The sequence below is a fragment of the Chiloscyllium plagiosum genome, chromosome 17, assembly GCF_004010195.1.
Source record: "Chiloscyllium plagiosum isolate BGI_BamShark_2017 chromosome 17, ASM401019v2, whole genome shotgun sequence".
Lineage (NCBI taxonomy): Eukaryota > Metazoa > Chordata > Chondrichthyes > Orectolobiformes > Hemiscylliidae > Chiloscyllium > Chiloscyllium plagiosum.
The window spans coordinates 37,054,362-37,074,614 of record NC_057726.1 but is presented as its reverse complement, the minus strand read 5'-3'; the positions used below and the strand labels follow the sequence as shown (position 1 = coordinate 37,074,614).

The following is a 20,253-nucleotide window of genomic DNA, read 5'->3' as shown; positions in this document are numbered from 1 at the left end:
ATTTTATGGCATTACTTAATTGTTAGATTTAAAAACATAAGCTTATGATCTTGTGATCCTTATGATTTCCCAAACCCACCACAATACACCAAGTCATTTGTAACATGATTCAAATCATAAACATGAAATCATTAGGAATTATTACTGTACCACAACATTTGAAATACTTAAAAATACAAGTTGAAGGGTTAAGCCATGAAACTTGCATTATAAATGGTAAAAAATGCTAAACATCCTCCATAATTATTTCAATAGGTTCTATCAGTTCAAAAGACCTGACTAAAACTGACAAATGTGAAATACTTTATGCTTTGAACTTGCTAAAGCAAAATTAACTGCTTTTATACAAGACTCAATTCCAAGATTCAAGGTCAGTAACAATTCATCGACTGTAATTGAAGTAGTTTCATCACCCTTTATACAACTATCTCTACACTCTGATTTTGCACTTGAACACTGAACCAAAATGAAAAAAGAACTCCTTTAGAAATACAAACAAACAGCAATGCCAGCTTCTCTATTTCTATCAGAACAGAACACAACACATCTGTCACTTACATTATTCTAATTCTTAGAATCATTTGCACTCTTACACAGAAACCCTAAACTTGGCCCCCTGGATAGTTCAGAACCAACATAACAGCTGTTGATCATTCAATGGGCTTTTGTTCTGTTAACACATAGAGGTGGCAGCAACAGGTGCTGGTTATGCCAATTTGACTATGGTGAATTGCTGCAAGCTGACTACCTGCACCAACCAAGAGGATTTCAGATTTGGATTAGAAGTGTGAAGGGGTAAGCTTTAAATCAAAAGCAAAACATCCAAAACAAACTTCTCCTTTGTTCAGTCTCATCTGTTTATTTTATAGTTCCCTGCCAGAGCCAATGCAATAATGCAAAAAGGTCTGGAGGCACAGAGCATACATCACCTTGTGAAACAGTTTTGCTTCCCATCTGTGAAAACAAATTGCAACTGGCAGCAAACATAAATAGGCCGCTATATGGCAGAGTTTCTCTCCTGGTGTCCAAGTCCTCCACTCAATTAATTCTCATTTCATTTCACATTGATTTTCCACTATGAAATGGTCTGCAGGCAAAAGAAAATGTAAATTGACAAACATTCACATTTGAGCAATAGTCCAAATATAAACCTTACATATAGCTTGTTCTGTGTTTGCAATTATTCGGATCTACAGTTTAAATAGTGAAATTGGTATACCAATACTACTTCCTATGATCCAAGACAAGAGGAAAGAGGGTGTAGGTTTGCACGCTGAGCTGTAGGTTTGATATCCAGACATTTCATTACCTAGCCAGGTAATGAAATGTCTGGATATCAAACCTAAGCTCAGCGAGCAAATCTACACCCTAAACCTCAACCTGAGCTGCAATTCTTCACAAACCTTGCACAAGAGGAAAGAGTGGTTGACATGGGCTGAATATTAAATGGCATTTTCTGATAGGAATTTTCTTCTGTACCTAGTTGCTTGAAAAATTAAGTTGGATTTTAAAAAATTCTCCAAGCTTATGAAAGAATAAGCTAAAAGAAACAACAGTGGAATATATACACATTGACAATTTATATATTTGTGCTTCTATACATTGACATTTTTATACAGTGGTTATTTAATTCATTTGCACAGGGATGTTCTAACAGAAAATAAAACTGAATAAATGTATAGATGCTCCTCTGGATAATGAAGATCTGAAGATCAGAGTAGTATGCCCAATGTCCTGGCCAGCAATTATTCTTCAACCAGCACCATGATCAGGTCATTTATTTCAATTGTGTTTGTAAGGCTTTGCTGTACACAATTTGGTTCCTGTCTATCCTACAAGGCTTCAAAAACAAATGTAGTAAAGCATTTTAGGACATCTTGAGATCAAGAAAAAAATGATATCTTTATTTCACTCTTTCTTCCTTGAACAGAAGATCTAATTGAATTAAAATTAGAATATAGGAAAAACAACAGATGGAAGTTTAGATCTTCAGTGTATGATTTCAACAGGTACTGTTAATTTTGACATTCATGAAATGATGCTGAGATAGCATAGGTAAAAACAAAGCAAATTCTGAGTTTTGAAAAGATTGATATTGCCAAAGTTAACAGATTTACTTCTTAATTTTCTCTTTGAAATTGCTATATCATTTATTATTTTGAAGGGAAGAGGGAAGGGTCCTAAACTTAAAATAAGCAGATGCATTCATTGATTAGATATGAGATTTGACAGGGATTTGACTTGTAAAGTTATTTAGATCTTTGACGTTATTTTGCCCCCTAGTTCTTTTCACAGAGGAACAGGCAAGTAACATACTTCCAAGTAACATACTTCCAAGTTTCCACCACAGTTTCCTTCAGCTTGTGAATTAGCAGTATTCCTTCTTTACTGTAGCAACAGCTGACCTGTGTTCACTACCACAAAGCAATACAGCAGAATGGGAATTAAGTACAGAGTTGGGAAACACACATGCATCCCACAATTCAATGCACAAATATTCCAAGTCACCAAACCATCAACTGTATGTGACCAAATAAAATGGAGATAAATATATAGTCTACATTTCACTCAATCATTTTGAAATAAGTAACTTGAATGAAATTTAAACCAAGCATCACAAGAGGATAAAATGAATTGACATTAAAATTAAGTACATTCAGGTTTTTATTGATTTTGTGGATAGATTAAATGCAGGTGACTAAAATAAAATTTGTAGAGGAGAAAACAATGCAGGACCACAATTTTGCAATTAATAGTAACAGTTATTTTAAAACCTACTTCAGCAAGAAAATTTTGTTTCCCTTCTTCACCCTATCCTGTACACAATTGTCCTAAAGATGCAACTTTGTGGTTAGTACAATGTTCAGTGCTTCATCCCAGGATTAATTAGCTGAAGGCTCGACACCCAGTGTCGGTGGGCTATTTGTCTTGTCCTTTCCCTAACTCTTTCATAAGAACTAATACAAATTGTAGAAATCTTACTGTGGCCAGAACTTTTACTCATCTTCAGGAATCACATGAAGCAGCAAAGCTGAATTTCTGCTGCAGCTTCCAAATTCACAACATCCACTAAAGAGAAGGGCAAAGGCAGCAGGTATGAGAACACAAGTAGACAGGATAGTGAAGTTGGTGTTTAGTACCCTTGCCTTTATTTGTCAGGGCATTGAGTACAGGAGTTAGGTGGTCATGCTGCGGCTATACGGAACATTGGTTAGGCCATTTTTGAAATTTTGCATTCAGTTCTGGTCTCCCTGTTATAGCAAAGTTGTGAAACTTGAAAGTATTCAGAAAAGATTTACAAGGATGTTTCCAGGGTTGAAGGATTTAAGCTATAGGGAAAGGCTGAATATGCTGTAACTATTTTCCCTGGAGTGTTGGAGGCCAAGGCGTGACTTTATCGAAGTTTATAAAAACATGAGAGGCAGGGTTTTGTCCCCAAGGTAAGAGAGTCCAAAACTAGATGGCATAGGGGAGAGGGGAAAGATTTAAGAGGGATCAGAGGGGTGACTTTTTCACAGAGGATGGTGCGTGTATGGAATGAGCTGCCAGTGGACGAGTTGGGTAAAATTACAACATTTAGAAGGCACCTGGATGGGTAGATCCATAGGAAGGGTTTAGAGCGATATGGGCCAAAAGCTAGCAAATGGGACTAGATTAATTTAGGATATCTGATCAGCCTGGTTGAGTTGGACTGAAGCGTCTATTTCCATGTTGTACATCTCTGTGATTCTATGACTATCATTTCCACATACCGTTCTCAATCATATACCATCCTGACATAAACATGCAATTTTGAATCAAAATTCTAAAATTCCCCATCCAATAGATTGTGTGGACAATTTCACCACACAGACTATAGTAGCTCAAGAGGATAACACACCACTCCTTATCAAACAGTGATGGTGATTGTTTTATGTTCCTCCTATCTGGTCACCCTTCTATAGGAAGGATGTTGTTAAAATGGAGAGTTCAGAAAATATCCACAAGGATGTTGCCTGGACTGGAGGGTTTGAATTATAGGGAGAGACTGAATAGGTTGGTGTTTCTTTCTCCTGCAGTATCAGAGAATGAGGGGTGGCCTTATAGAGATTCATAAAATCATGAGGGGCACAGATAGGCCTTTTTTTCCCAGGGTGGGAGAGTTCACAACTAAAGGGCATGGCTAAAGGTGAGAGGAGAAAGATTTAAAAGAGACCCGAGTGGTAAGGTTTTCACACAGAGTGGTACACGAACGGAATGAGCTGCCAGAGCAGTGGAGGTTGGTACAATTGCAACATTCAAAACGACAACTGGTGGCTTATATGATTAGAAAGTATTTAGAGCGGTATAGGCCAAATGCTGGCAAATGGGACTAATTCAGACCAGTATATCTGATCAGCATGGATGAATTGGACTGAGGATCTGTTTCCATGCTGTATGACTCCGAATCTAACAATAAATGTCGCATTGAGTCAGCTGTCACGCTGAAGAATTAAAAATCCTATATTACGTTTTTCAGTAGATAGCCAAACCCATTCTTTCCCCCAGTGTCAAAATCATTGGCAATATATAGGTCAAGTGAGAAGTCCAGAGGTATTTTAATCAGGGAGAAAAAGGGAAGTAAGGATTTTGTTAATGACCATAGTGACAGCTAGCATAGGAAAAGAGGTGTGAAACGAAACCTCCATATTTGACGGCATTGGAAAATGGTTCAACAGGGATGTTTGATAATAATAGTTTAATGCTTGGAGCAATGTCTCAATCGATGTGGAATGGAACTTTGTGGACACAGAAGAATGACTTTTTTTACTTTCGACAGTACAAATTGCCAAATTCAAAGCCATTAGCATTTAAATGATTGTGGCTATGTTCATGGACCTAGGAAGTTGATTTGCAGACATCTAGGTGACATTTCCAGTGCTTTGGACCCTCCTGTGAAGTGCTGTACTCTCTCTTCTGGAATTTATTTGGTTCCGTTCCTGCTGCTTCTGGTTGCCAATTCCGGGAGTTCATTGTAGTAGCTATTGGGTCTAGGTCTGTGTTTGTTAACGGAGCCTTTGGATGAGTGCCATGCTTCTAGAAATTCTCTGGCTGTCCTATGTTTAGCTTGTACTATTATCATTGTGTTGTGCAAGTCAAATTTGTGGTTCGTGTCATCTGTGTGTATGGCTACTATGGACAGCTGGTCATGGCACTTAGTGGCTAGTTGGTGTTTGTGTATGTGGATTGCTAGTTGTCTGCCTGTTTGTCCTATATGGTGTTTCATGCAGTCATTGCATGGAATCCTGTAAATCAATGTTCGTCTTGCACATGATGGGATACGGTCTTTTGTTCTGGTGAGTTGTCTGAGCGTGGCTGTTGGTTTGTGAACTGTCAGGAATCCGAGTGGTTGGGGACGTCTGGCTGTTAGTTCCGAGATTTTTTTATATATGGCAGCACGGCTACCATGTCCTCGTCACATTGTCTTGTTTGCGAGGCATCTGCAGATGAAGTTGTGGGGCTATCCATTCTTGGTGAAGACTCTAGAGATGAGTTCTTACTTTCGTTGAGGTCAGGGATAGTGTAATCTGTTGTAGCCCTTTTGAATAAGGTCCTAATGCAACTTCTCGTGTGGGTGTGTGTTTCAGATGTGATCCCTGTGTGCGGGTTTTATTGTAAGAAATCACAAAGTTTTGTTGTTAAATTAAGATAGACTGCAATTTGAAAATAATTTAAAAAGTGTACATTCAGCATTGAGAATAAAAAGTATTTCAACTTTTACATCCTTAAAATTGGTTTCTATTCTATTGCTACACTGAAATATATCATTTATTTCCCTAGCATCAGATCCATCGTTCTGACTAGAAACTCAAAAACCTTTAACAACCTTTGACATTCCAATCTCTTTCTCAATTGCCCATAAATTAATCTTGAATTAGACAGAAAACAATTTTATAACATGGGAAGAATGGTACAAATGTGATGTTTTATATAATAGTGTTTGTAGCGGTCTCTTTAATTCAAGTTAAAAGGGAAGAACAAGGTGACATCATCTGCTTTAAATTCTGTCTGACAGTTTGGGAGTCAGGGGTAGCGGTAGTAAGAGAGAACAAGTGGAGAGTTACTAGCAAAGTGCAAATTTTCACACTGGAAAACAACAGAAGAATCAAGAACGCTAAATGTGGTCAGACTTTTTGTCTCTCAAGTTCTTATATTAAAAAAAAGAGGCATCTCACAGAGACAAAAAGATGCAGCCAGTATGATCAGCAACAGTAAGGCAGGTGCAAGTTCGCTCCAAGTTACAGGAAAAATGCAGGAGAGAGGGTAATCTGGTCAAAGAGACACATCCGAGGGCAATCGCAAGACTCCAGAAGATTTGTGGTGCTGAAAAAGCACAGCCGGTCAGGGCAGCATCCAAGAAGCAGAAGAATTGACGTTTCAAGCAGAAATCCTTCATCAGTAATGAGGCTTGTGGTCGAAGGAGGAGAGAGATAAATGGGAGGGGGTGGGGCTGGAGAGAAAATAGCTGGGAATACATAGGTAGATGAAGGTGGGGGGAAGGTAATAGGACGGAGAGAAGGGTGAAGCGGATAGGTGGGACAGAAAACGGACAGGTAGGACAGTTCAAGAGAGCGGTGCTCAGTTGGAAGGTTAGATCTGCGAAAAGGTGGGGAAGGGGAAATCCTGCTCCTCAGATGCTGCCTGACCAGCTGTGCTTTCCCACCACCGGACTCTGACTTGATCGGCAATCCTCATTTTTCCAAAAGATTTGCCCTGGCAACACTGATAGAGAGAAAATAAATCAACTGGTCTCACGTTGATAGTCTGTTGAAAGATTCTCCAAAAACTGATGAACGTACTTTTTGACAATCATCTGATATTATGATTGATGAAGGAGAGAAACGTGTACCCAATGGAAGCAGGGAGTGATGGACTGCTTCCTCGAAACACACACACTTCTTCCACTTTGTAGCCTCAACAGAAAATTCCATACAGAAATTTCTAGTTGTTAGAAAATGGAGAAAATAATACATGATCAAAGAAATCGAACATATAATTGAAATATGTGTTGAACTGAGTCATTAGAATCATTTATCAACGAGTCCATGCTATGAACATCTGCTCCTGTTAAAAATGCTTCAGGGCACAAATGACTTCATGACACAGTTTGTCCTACATTTGAAGGATTTTAGCTTTTACCCTGAACTCGAACAGTGTTATTGAGACAATTGGGGATTCCCATTATTTATGCCCTCTTCTCTCCAAGAGTTTTGATCAAAGTTGATTCAACAAAGGAAGATCAACTCAAATATACTTTGTGCCTGTTTTAGTAGTAATGTAGCCTTAGAGTCTGCTTTCCTCAGGCAGCAGCGTGCAGCATAGCTTCTGAAACAGACAGCATTCTCAACAGACAGTCACTTCCTATACAAACGTGTGCGTCATTTACCATCCACGTTGACACATGGATTACTGTAGTTAACTATTGTAATTTCTAGAGTGTGGTGCTGGAAAATCGACGTTTCGGGCAAAAGTCCTTAAATTTCCCAAAACGTTGATTTTCCTGCTCCTCGGATGCTGCCTGAACTGCTGTGCTTTTCCAGCACCACACACTCGGCTCTAATTTCCAGTATCTATGGTCCTCACTTTCGCCTATTCTAATGTATATAAATAACTGGCTTTTTTCTAAAATCTAAATTTAGTTCCTTGATTTTTTTTTTTGATTTTCAAAGAATCCATACTGCATTATTTTACAAACTTCACTTATATTTACTTTTTATTTCTGATGACACCCACAATCAGCATACAGCATACTTCAGTAATCTGATCGTCAATTAATTATTCATATACAGGATGAAAGGTGGCAGTACATAGCCCTTCAGGAGATCCAGTGTCTGTAAACACAAGTTTTGAGTAAATTATAAAACCCAACACCTGTTGGATCCCATTGTGAAGGAAATCATTGTCCAAAGTAGAAGAGTAGGATTAATATCAAGCATTTCTGTTTTAACATTAAAAGCAGAAGAGAAATCAATAATGGATTAAGTTGCCTAACCTATCTATATCCTGTTGGGTTAGATGGACAAAGATCAGAACTGCATCACTCATGAGGTTGAGCGGGAAGACGTAACTAAACAACACGTAGAATAAGAAGATCTAAAGGCACTTCAACTTAATCATTCATAACAATCAATACTAAAGCAACAGGTTGGTAATCATTCCAGCTTAACAGCTAAACCTTCAGGGTAACGGGGATAGTGATGAACGATTTCAAGGAAGGAACAAACTATATACAGGTATTAAGCAATTTCTAAAAGACCACAGAGAAGGGAACTACTAATTGATAAGTGTATATCATCCAGAATTTGTCTCGAGACTGAAATCCCTTGGAGAATTGACTACCTGTGGGGTTAACATTTTAAGACATTAATGAAAGCTGTTATTTCTACCATTTACAGGTTGCCTGCTAAATAATGCTCAATATTGCTTTTGATTTGTTATTTTGTATCTTGCTATTCTTCACGTCAGTAATTAGGACCAAAACTATGACAACTGAACTTCTGTAAAGGCTTGCAAGTGTTACATGTGAACTTCAATGAGCTCCTGCAAAATGAACCAGGGGTTTCACAACAGGATATCCAAAATTACAAAGGACTACGATGTAATGCAATTCGTTTGACTGGTGAACCAGTTACCAATAGTTTTAGTTATTGACTTTCCACCTGAGATCGTTTCCCCGAACATTTCCAAATGGGACCTCATTACAAGACTGAAAAAGTGCTGAGACACTCCTCGATGAAAACTGCCAGAGAAAGAGAAGTTGGCAGTGGTGATGGGCATAAGGAAGTAGACCTGTGGAAGTCGGATGGTGGTGGGAGGGAAATGCAGACACTCAAGAGCATACACAAAGGCACTTTCCCATAAGGGAAGCTCAACACTCCAGGTTGGAGACTTGTTTTAGGAGTCAGAAGATTTTGGTTTGAAATGGTCATTGTCTGCCAGTTGTGTCACTGGATGTTATTCAAGACTTGCTGTCAAGGGAATTGAGGTGGTTAATTATTAAAAAACATTTTGAAATCAGCTGGACACTTCAAGAAACTGTCCCACAACTGACCTTATCATAAATGAAAGGATGCAGCTGATGGTGGGAATGCCAAACATGCTTCTCTAAAGAACCACTACATTGATGTTCTTTTGGCTTCAATGAATAGCTTTCAACAATCCCAATCATCTTCCTTGGTGTCAGAAATGACTCCATTTGTTGAATAATTTTTCCATTCACTACCACTGAATGTATTTTTTGCTAGGGAGTCTTGTGAAGAAACGTAAGCCTTGGTGTGAAGGGTAGTCTCCTCAGCTGAAGTACTGCGTCAAGTTCTAGCCACCACACTTTCAGAAGAATGCAAACGTACTGGACGGAGGGCAAAACAGGTTTAAAATAATGATTCTGGGGAGAAGCATTTCAGAAATGGAGATGTATAGGAAAAATTGGCACAGTATACCTTGAAGAGAAAGCTGAGAGGAGATTTAATTCAAGCATTTATTCAATCATGAGGGGTCTGGATAGAATAAATAGGAAAAAAAAGTTCTCATTCATGAAAGGATCAAAAATGACAGCGCACAGATTTAAAGTAATTAGTTAAAGCAAAAGTGATACGAGGACAGTTAAAAATCAAGCACAAAGCATTGGGTCTGGAATGACATGTAGATCAGACTGGCTATGGATTACAGATTTCCTTCCCTAATCACTTTGCACATCAAGGGATTAGGGTCTGGAATGAATTACCTGAGAGTGTGGTGGAGCATCCAAAAGAAAATTAGATGGCTTACTAAAAGGAAATAATGCGTTGATTATGGAGAAAAAAAACCCAAGAAATTAGTCCTAGAAGAGATGCTCAGTTGAAGAGTTAGCACAAGCATGAAAAGCCTCCTTCTGCACTATAACAATTCTATAATTTAGTGATTAAACATTGGGTCTTTGCTGTGCCCTCCATTTATAGACACTCCAGGTAGGGGAAACAACTTCTCAACATGTATCCTGTCAAACCTACTAAGAATCTTATAAGTTGCAATGAAATCACCTCTCATTCTTCTAAATTCCAGAGTATAAACTCCAAACTACTTAATCTCACACTACAGAACTCATTTCAGGAATCAATCCAATAAGCCTTTGTTGTACTGTTCCTAAAGTGAATATGTGCTTTTTTGGATTAGGGTAACAAAACTATGCACAACACTTCAAATGCGACCTCACCCTGAACAAAATTGCATTTGTACTCCAGCCCCTTTACAACAAAGGTCAAAATGTCTTTTACCTGAATTGCTTGCTACATTTTGTTCTATTCTTTGTTGGGATATAGGCATCAATGTCAAAGTCAAAATTTATTGACCTCCCTAATTAACCTTGGTTTGCTGGGCCGTTTCAGAAGACGGTTAAAAGTCAACTACATTGCAATGGGTCTGAAATAACATGTGGATCAGACAGGCTATTACAGATTTCCTTCCCGAATGGATATTACAGAACCAGATCAATTTTTACAACAATTGATTACTAGATGAGTGACATGACCACCACACTATGATATCCCAGCTGCATGTGAACTTTGTGCTGCTTGAAAATGAACAACCAAATCTATCAGAATATCATTTTAAAAATTAATACCGTGAAAAAAATGCTTTGCTTTTCCCAAAGTGATAATCTCCTTTCCCCACATTTCATCCTACTGACTTACTGTCCAGTCATTAATTCTTCGGAGCCCAGATCTCTCAGAGCTGTTCCACTTTGTTTATTTGTGTCAATCCAATACATTCATAAAAAAGTTTTTCTAAGACAAGATCAGTAGCAATACAATATTCCTCATAACTCACTAGTAGTTAATGCCTTCCACTCATCCATCCTAAAAAACGATATTGATGAATATGCAGAACTGCAAAAAAAGTTCATTAAATGCCCAATTTTTAGTGTCGCTGTAGAATAAGACGAGCAGTATCACTACATCAAAATAGTGCCATAAATGTTAAAAATAATAAATTGTACAAAACATTTTTTAAAAATTACAATAACAAATTAGCTAGTTAATAACACAATCCACCTCTAACAACTTAGTTAAACTGCCTATTTTCACAGAATTCAAGCAGGGAGGTTTGACTAATGGCTGTTCAGGTCCAGACAGCAGATAATTCACATATCAAAATTACAGTTAAATACCTTGCACTCAAAAGCAATTAAGCAAATATGGAAAACATTTCCATAAAATTGCATTTTCTAAATAATTTCCTAGCAAAAAGGAACAAGTACAGTAAGATTGACAGAGATTGCTTCTCCCTAAAACCTAATCAAGTGCAAATATAATACTATTGCTTTAACTGGTCATATAGAAATGGCTAGTCATTGAAAATAGAACAGAATCCCTACAGTATGGACACAAGCCATTCAGCCCACACTGACCATCTGAACAGTATCCCACCCAGTCCCACCCTCCTAACCTCTCCCTGTAACTGTACATTTCCCACAGCTAATCCACTTAACCTGGACATGATGAGCAATTTAGCATCAACACAACACTTGTCTTCTTATATCTCCCATAGAACACATGGGGCGGGGGGGAGCCTGACAGCATTTTTCATAACAATGACCTTGGCTTAAAGGCTGATGTTTTAAGTCAGGATACATCACTCAACATCAACGCTTTGTATAAATGAAACAGGAAAATGGAAACAATACAGTACATGTACAATTTGAGTGACAATATAATAGATTCTTCATTCAGGTTGACTTTTCATTAGCCCAGATTTTACTTGCAAATGAACATGGGAATGAGGATGGGTAGGTTACTCATCCCTTTGAGCCTGTTTCACCATTTGATACAATCATGCTATTCCAATTACTTCACATTCCCACCTACCCTATTGTCTTGGGCAAAAGAAAATTCTCTTCTCTGCCTTAAATGAGCAAGGCATTATTTAGAAATAGTAACCCTCGTTCTAGAATTTTCCACAAAACAATGCATCCACCTTGTCAACATCTTTAATTTGAATCAAATTACCTCTGGCTTTTCTAAATTACAGGAAATACAATAGCAACCTGTCCACCCTCTCCCCAGGCAACTCACCTATTCCAGATATTAGTCGAGTAAACCATCTTTGAATTGCTTTCTTTAAAATAAGATGACCAATATTATTCAGAGTACTCCAGGATGGTCCCATCAACACCCCACATAAAAAAAACTTCCTCATTTTGCATTCTGGTTCTCTTACAATATGTATTTTTTTAAAATCAACATTCCCATTAGGTTATACCTACATAATAATCTTTTGCAACTTATGTACTAGGACACACAGTTCGCTCTATCTCCGCTCTTTAACCTCTCACAATTCACATGACACTTATTATTCTTCCTTCTAAAATGGAAATTTCACATTTCCCTACAATATAATTTATTTGCAAGATCTTTACCTACTTATTTCAAATGTCTATACCTTGACAGTCTCCTTACATCTTCTCTACAACTTACTTTCCTACCCAATTTCACGTGATCAGCAAATTTAGCAAGCAAACGTCCAGTTCCTTCAATCCAGGTTGTTGATATAAATTATAAAAGGTTAAAGGCCGCAGGCACTGTGGCGCAACACTTGTAACATCTTAATGATCCTTTCTGGCTATGTTCTGTTTCTTGTTGAGGAGGCAATCTTGCAGCTATATCAATGTGTTACTAATGATGTCATAAGCTTTTATTTTTCTTAAATCTGAGGAACTCTGGAAAATTAAAACTAACGTATCAGCTATTTCACTAGTCACTCCTTTTAAGATCCTAGAACGAAGTCGATAAGGTCCTGGAGAACCGTCAGCCCATAGCTCCAATTACTAGCACCACTTCCCTGGTGACTAATTTTCCAGAGTTCCTCCTTCATTTCCATTCACTGATTCACAATTATTTCTGAGATGTCAATTTTATCTTCCACTGAAGACTGGTGCACATTGTTGCACAATGCCAAAACTAGTCCAGACAGTTCTCTCGTTGGCTCCAAAACATTAAAATTAAAAGAAAAGTAAACTACTGCTGAAACTGGAACTCCTGTAATAAAAACAAAGTGCTGTAGAAACCCAGCAGGTCTGGCAGCATCCACAGAGAGAGAAACAGTTAACATTAAGATGAATATGATATTTCAGAAGAGTAGTTGAATTTCTCCAGAATATTCTGCTTTTACTCTACAAATTCATCCCAGCTACCTTTGCCCATCTAACTTTTCCAGTTTTTGCAGCAAGTTATAATTATCACCCTATCTTTTTGGCAAGCTCACATTAATATTTGATTTATATTCCATACGACCACGGGGTTACGGTTAGGGCAGCTTTTTATTTTACATACCACTCTTGAGAGTTACTTCTTGCCTTCATCATTTCTTATTTCTACCCAAACCACATCAATATCCTGATTCCCTGCACTTAGATCATCACCCCTTATTGTATTGATACCAATGATTAACACAGCCACCTTTTCAGAGCTTCCTTTCTTTCCTAAGGGGAACGTAACCTTCAATATTCAGTTCCCAATCTACTTTTCAGCAATATCTCTAATAACCATCAGATCAGATCATACTTATTCCTATTTGTGTTATCAGCTCATCGGTTTCATTTTGAATGTTACTTCAAGTGGAGAACTTTTAGTTTTGTCCTTCTGCAATAGCAATGGCAGCAAACTTGGTAATTACAGTCATTGCTCCTCTGAAATGAAAAGCAATGTCTGAAATCCAGAAATGCACAGAATGCAAAAATCCAGGAATTACTGTTTGGAATTTGACATTTTTTCAGTTCAGTGCATTCTACTGGACTGCACGGAGGGACACCTCTGATGACTAATGACATACTTCAGAGTTTATTCTGAAAAAGTGACACCATGCTGATTTGAGATAAAACTAGTTTTTAAAAAGTCCATAATTACTCATATGGAGCCTCTTTAGAATCATAGAATCCCTACAGTGTGTAAGCATCAAGTCAACTGATTAGGGATAGTCAACATGGCTTTGTGTGTGGGCAATCATGTCTCACAAACTTGAGTTTTTTTGAAGTAGTAACAAACACGATTGATGAGGGCAGAGCAGTAGACATGATCTATATAGATGGAGGGCTTCGGCCTGGAAAGTCGATTTCCCAGCTCTGCTTTTCCAGTAACAAGTCTGCTCAAGTCTGATCTCCAACATCTGCAGACCTCACTGTCTCATCAGTGATCTATATGGCATTCGACAAGGTTTTCCCATGGGAGATTGCTTAGCAAGGTTAGATCTCATGGAATACAGGAAGAACGAGTCATCTGGATACAGAACTGGCTCAAAGGTAGAAGACTGAGGTTGGTGGTGGAGTGTTGTTTTTCAGCCTGGAGGCCTGTGACCAGTGGGTTGCCACAATGATCAGTGCTGGGTCCACTACTTTTCATCATTTATATAAATGATTTGGATGTGAGCAGAAGATGTATAGTTAGTAAGTTTGCAAACGATACCAAAATTGGAAGTGTAGTGTTCAGTGAAGAAGGTTACCTCTGATTACAATGGGATCTTGATCAGATGGGCCAATGGGTTGAGAAGTGGCAGATGGAGTTTAATTTAGATAAATGTGAGGTGCTGCATTTTGGGAAAGCAAATCTTAGCAGGACTTATACATTTAATGGTAAGGTCTTCAGGAGTGTTGCTGAACAAAACGACCCTTGGAGTTCAGATTCATAGCTCCTTGAAAGTGGAGTTGCAAGTAGATAGGATAGTGAAGGCGGCATTTGGTATGCTTTCCTTTACTGGTCAGAGTATTGAGTACAGGAGTTGAGAGGTCATGTTGCAGCTGTACAGGACTGGTTAGGCCACGGTTGGAATATTGCGTGCAATTCTGGTCTCCTTCCTATTGGAAAGATGTTGTGAAACTTGAAAGGGTTCTGAAAAAATTTACAAGCATGTTGCCAGGGTTGGAGGATTTGAGCTATAGCGAGAGGTTGAATAGGCTAGGGCCGTTTTCCCTGCAGAGTTTAAGGTTGAGGGATGACCTTATAGAGGTTTACAAAATTATGAGGGGCATGGATAGGATAAATAGACAAAGTCTTTTCCCTGGGGTGGGGGAATCCAGAACTAGAGGGTGTAGGTTTAGGGTGAGAGAGGAAAGATATAAAAGAGACGTAAGGGGCAACTTTTTTTCACGCAGAGGGTGTTACTTGTATGGAATGAGCTGCCAGAGGAAGTGGTGAAGGCTAGTATAATTGCAACATTTAAAAGGCATCTGGATGGGTTTATGAACAGGAAGGGTTTGGAGGGACCAGGTTCTGGCAAGTTGTACTAGATTGGGTTAGGATATCTGGTTGGCATGGACAAGTTGGACTGAAGGGTCGTTTCCGTGCTGTACATCTCTATGACTCCAAGTTTCCACCAACCCTCTGAAGAGCATCCCACCTCCACAACCCCACTTTAAGCCATTAAAGAGAACGGCATGGTGGTGAGCACTGCAGCCTCACAGCGCCAGAGACCTGGGTTCAATTCCCACCTCAGGCAACTGTGTGGAGTTTGCCCATTCTCACAGTGTCTGCATGGGTTTCCTCCAGGTACTCCGGTTTCCTCACAGAATCCAAAAAAGTGCAGGTCAGGTGAACTGGCCATGCTAAATTCCACCAAGTGTTAGGTGCAGGGGTAAACATTGGGGAATGAGTCTGGGTGGGTGCGCTTTGGCGGGTCGGTGTGGACTTGTTAGGCCGAAGGGCCTGTTTCCACACTGTTAAGTAATCTAATCTAACATTATTTTTGCTGAATGTCAACGTTCCCATTCTGAAAGAAATCCTACACCTTAAAAAAAATTTAAAGTATATAATTTAAGTTACCTAATTACTACACCCCAATATTTTAGATAAAAATTAAAAATAAATCAATTCAGCAATTTGACAATTTCTGATTTGCTGCCTTGGAGAATATGAAAATGTCACATGAAAAAGATCAGGAAACCATATCAGGAATTATAAAGACTGTGTACAAATTTAAGGTCAGCAGCAACTATTGTTGCTTTTTCTGATAGCTATAAAACCTTGCTTAACGTAATCGTTTTGCAGCAAATAAATGTCGCCCATAAAAACGTGATCATATTTAGATCAATTATTAGACTAATTCATTATTTCCTAGATACACCTCATCTCATATATAAGAGAGTATACTGATGATGGAAAAAGTGTTCGCCATCCCTGGATCTTTCAGGAATAAAATATCTCCGAGCTTATAGCTTGAACTCGACTTCAGGAAAACGACTGCCCTAAAAGGCAAATGCACACGTTTAAAATCGGAAATAAAAACACTCTTGAATACTATCTAGTAATTTCGCGTTTCCAATCACTGCTGTCTTTTCGCCAATTTAGAAAATGCTCAGATACTCTTCTACCTTGTAAAAAATATTCCCGTTTCGCTGACGGGAGATTTCTACCCGAGCTGGACCGACTGCCCTTCAATCGATGAAAGTAACAAGAAAGGGATCTGAATCACAACCCGGCCCAGACCCCGCTACACCGGGGGGAGGGGGAAGGAGTTCTGTCTGAGCCACCAGTAAACAGGTGACAACGGATCTGGGCAGACCGGGCGGTGACACTTTGACCAAAACATAACCTGGGCCCGCAGGCTGGAGCCTGAAACAAAAACCCCGCTGCAGCCCAGGCTCCTTCTCCTCGTTCTTCCGCCTGATTTTAACACAATGGCCGCCGCTGCAGCTGCTGCCGCTTATTTACGGCCTTTACCTTTCCGTGCTCTTCTCGGAGCCGTGAGAGAGTCAGTGGCTGGGAGTGCGGCGGTTTGCCGGCGGCACGGGGCCGATGCTGCGAGTCTGCCATTTCCTCCAGAGCCGGAGCCGGAGCCCGAGCTTGTGTTTGATAAACACTCAGGAACTGGGAGTCCTAAAGAAATGTTTATGTATGTGATAACTGCAGCTGCACAACTCCTCACTCCTCGTCCGCATAGAGAGAGCAGGTCTTGTCATCAACACTGTCGGAGCGGAAAACATTTCACACTCGCATTATTAGCACAAATAGCCCGAAGCGCAGCTTTTCCTTTTTTCGCCGAAGCCGCTCGTTCTCAGCAAATGCCACCGCCCGACGCCATCTTGCTCCGGGACGGTCTGGAGCGCAGCACGTGACACAAGGAGGGCGGGATGCGACTCGGCACGTGATACAAGGGGAGGGGACGTAACACGCACGTGACACAAGGGGCGGGATGCGACTCGGCACGTGACACAAGGGGCGGGATGCGACTCGGCACGTGACACAAGGGGCGGGATGCGACTCGGCACGTGACACAAGGGGCGGGATGTTTCCTTTTTTCGCCGAAGCCGCTCGATCTCAGCAAATTCCACCGCCCGACGCCATCTTGCTCCGGGACGGTCTGGAACGCGGCACGTGACACAAGGGGGCGGGATGCGACTCGACACGTGATACAAGGGGCGGGGATGCAACACTACACGTGACATGGGGGGGCGGGGAAGCAACTCCATACGTGACGCAAGGGACGGGGATGCAACTCCATACGTGACGCAAGGGGTGGTGAGCATGTAATTGTAGGTCACATGACTAATCCGCGTCTGGGTTCAGCACGGTGACAGCTGAGTACGTGACTCGGAAGGTAAACACACCGGGTGTCTGACTGCTTGAAACGCTACCTGCATGGCGCTGTCATTTTCTAAAAATTCTTAGAGGAGAAAGTGAGGTCTGCAGATGCTGGAGATCAGAGATGGAAATGTGTTGCTGGGAAAGCGCAGCAGGTCAGGCAGCATCTAGGAAACAGGAGAATCGACGTTTCGGGCATTAGCCCAGCAACACATTTCCATCTCTAAAAATTCTTACACTCATTCAAAACCACTTCGGAGTACCATCAGTTCTGAGGAAGGATCACTCGAACCGAAATGTTAACCATGATTTCTTTCGACAAATGCTGCCCGACCGGTTGAGCTTTCTCAGCAATTTCTGTTTTTTTTAATTTTGGTGTACCATCATTTTACAGTGCACGTTATTGTTATTGTGGTGAATCCACACATTGTCCTGTTATTATCCGTTCTTGGTGCATTACCACAAAAGTGCTGCGTAATCCAAGTTGAATAATTTAAACTTCAAGTTCACTAGCTGTAAAGTTAGCTACAAATACATTAAAATAAAAGGATGCTAACTTTGTTCTTTAGTAATTCCTAATACCTACTATTCTCTGAAGGAAATGATAGAAATTAGAATTGCCAAGCAAACACGCGTGACCATTAGTTTGGTACACGTGAAAATAAATTAATCACTCAATGAACAATGCAGGCAGCTCATCGTAAGTAGTGATGTACAGATCATGTAGGTTACACTGCACAAGGCATGCACGAGGTAAGATCAACATTAGCAAGATCAGCATTATTTGAGGTTAGAGAATCCATTTATCTAATAACGGCCGGGAAGAAGCTGTTGATGAACCTAGTGCATGTGTTCAAGCTTCTGTATCTCCTCCTGATGAAAGAGATTATAGGCGATCGTAACTGGGGAGCAATGGGTCTTCGATGATGTTGACTGCATTTCCGTGGCAACGAGCTGTGTAAATGGAGTTCTCAGATGGAGGGTTGGCTTCCGTGATGGTCTGGGCTGTGCATCCAGCCTCTGTAGTTTCTTAGTCCTGGACAGAGCAGTTGCCACACTAGGCTGTTATACAACCAGACAGTAAGCTTTCAGTGATGCATCTTTGGAAGTTGGTAAGGGTTCTTGTGAACATTTCAATTTTCCTGAGCTACCTGAGGAAGGAGAGGCATTGTTGTACCTTCTTGACTGGGAGATCCAGGATAGGTTGTCAATTATTTTTTTCTCAGAATGAACAAAACCTCTTTTTTTTTCCTTCTTTTTTTCCCCCACACTACCACCTAACTGCGGTAGTGCTTATTTTTTCCCCAGCACCCATGTGTATGTGCAGGTGTGAGACACAGTGAACGACAAAAGGTGCACAAATCTTTATTCAGTTTTCACAACCAGGAAGAAAGGAAACATCAAAGGGCAATGCTGTGTGATCAAACAGTGAAGGGGAGGGCAGGGATTAAATCAAAATAGAGTTAGAGGGGGAAATAATGCATTCCACTCCCTGCAGTGCCCACCTCTCCCTGAACAACTCCAGGGTGTTGGTGGACACCGCGTGCTCCTTCTTCAGAGATACCCGGGCTCTAACGTAACCGCGGAAGAGGGGCAGGCAGTCGGCCTTAACGACCCCCTCCACGGCCCGCTGCCTCGACCTGCTGATGGCCAGTTTGGACAGGCCCAAGAGCAGACCCACGAGTAGGTCTTCATACCAGCCCTCCCTCCTCCGTACCGGGTGCCCAAGGATCAGGAGCGTGGGACTGAAGTGCAACCACGAGCAGAGGAGGTTTTTGAGAAAATCAAAAAAAGGGAGTGCAAACGCCCACACCCAATATACACATGGTCCACGGACTCCTCAGCGCCACAGAACAAGCAGTTGGACTGGGAGTCGGTGAACCACCGCAATCTGCGGTTGCAGGGGACCGCTGCGTGCAGCACCCTCCACCCCAGATCCCCGAAAGGGAGGGGACTCCCACATAGGGAGCCCTCCACTGGGGATCCCCACCGCTTGGTGGCAAATGGGCATGCCAAGACGTGTCCAGACGGAGGATTAGGGAGAAGAAATGGATGGTGTGCAGCAGCAGTTGATACAGGGCCCGCCTTTTTACGTCCTTAAAAAGGGACAAAATTAAAATTCCGGAGGTGGCTCAGGTGTGGGGCACAGGCTCCTGCGGGAAGTACAGGACATTAGGGCCAATGTGAAATTCTGTCCGGGCAGGGGTAAGCACGGACGGGATTCCACCGCACACCTGAGCATCCTCCAACTGGTGCACTATGTTGGGTCCGAGCACCACCGTTTTAAGGCGTCGGATGGCGGTGGCCACGTACTGGACGTCTACCAGTGCCCTGCTCGCTATGTCCTGCAGCAGCGTCCAGTCCAGGCCCCCGGCACCCAGCATGTCCCCGACCCTGGTCACCCTCGCCAGGTTGTCAATTATTAGCACTCTGAGGAGCTTGATTTTCTCCACCCTCTCATCCTCAGTTCCATTGATGTAGATGGGAGCTCCTTCTAGTCCTTTTTTTCTGAAGTCAATGATCCAATATTTAGTTTTGCCGATGTTGAGGGAGAGGTTGTTCTAACTGCTTGTCACCAAGTCCTCTATGTCATAGAATCATAGAGATGTACAGCATGGAAACAGACACTTCGGTCCAACCCGACCAGATATCCCAACCCGGCCCATACCGCTCCAAACCCTTCCTATTC

General features: G+C 41.0%; 1 protein-coding gene across 2 annotated transcripts in view; it reads right to left on the bottom strand.

Moving 5' to 3' along the window:
* Positions 1–16,802, bottom strand: part of zgc:162297 (uncharacterized protein LOC555865 homolog) — a 74,078-nt gene extending 57,276 nt beyond the window's left edge. Inside the window, exons 1-2 of one of the 2 annotated variants that reach the window (XM_043706867.1) lie at positions 16,704–16,802; positions 930–1,087 (exon numbers count right to left, since the gene is read on the bottom strand). In XM_043706867.1, coding sequence (XP_043562802.1) covers positions 930–987 — 58 coding nt within the window. In that variant the 5' untranslated portion in view covers positions 988–1,087; positions 16,704–16,802. Of the gene's footprint in view, positions 1–929; positions 1,302–16,703 lie in introns of those variants that run through there. The other variant, XM_043706868.1, reaches the window with a different exon arrangement.
* Positions 16,803–20,253: the final 3,451 nt, after the last annotated feature.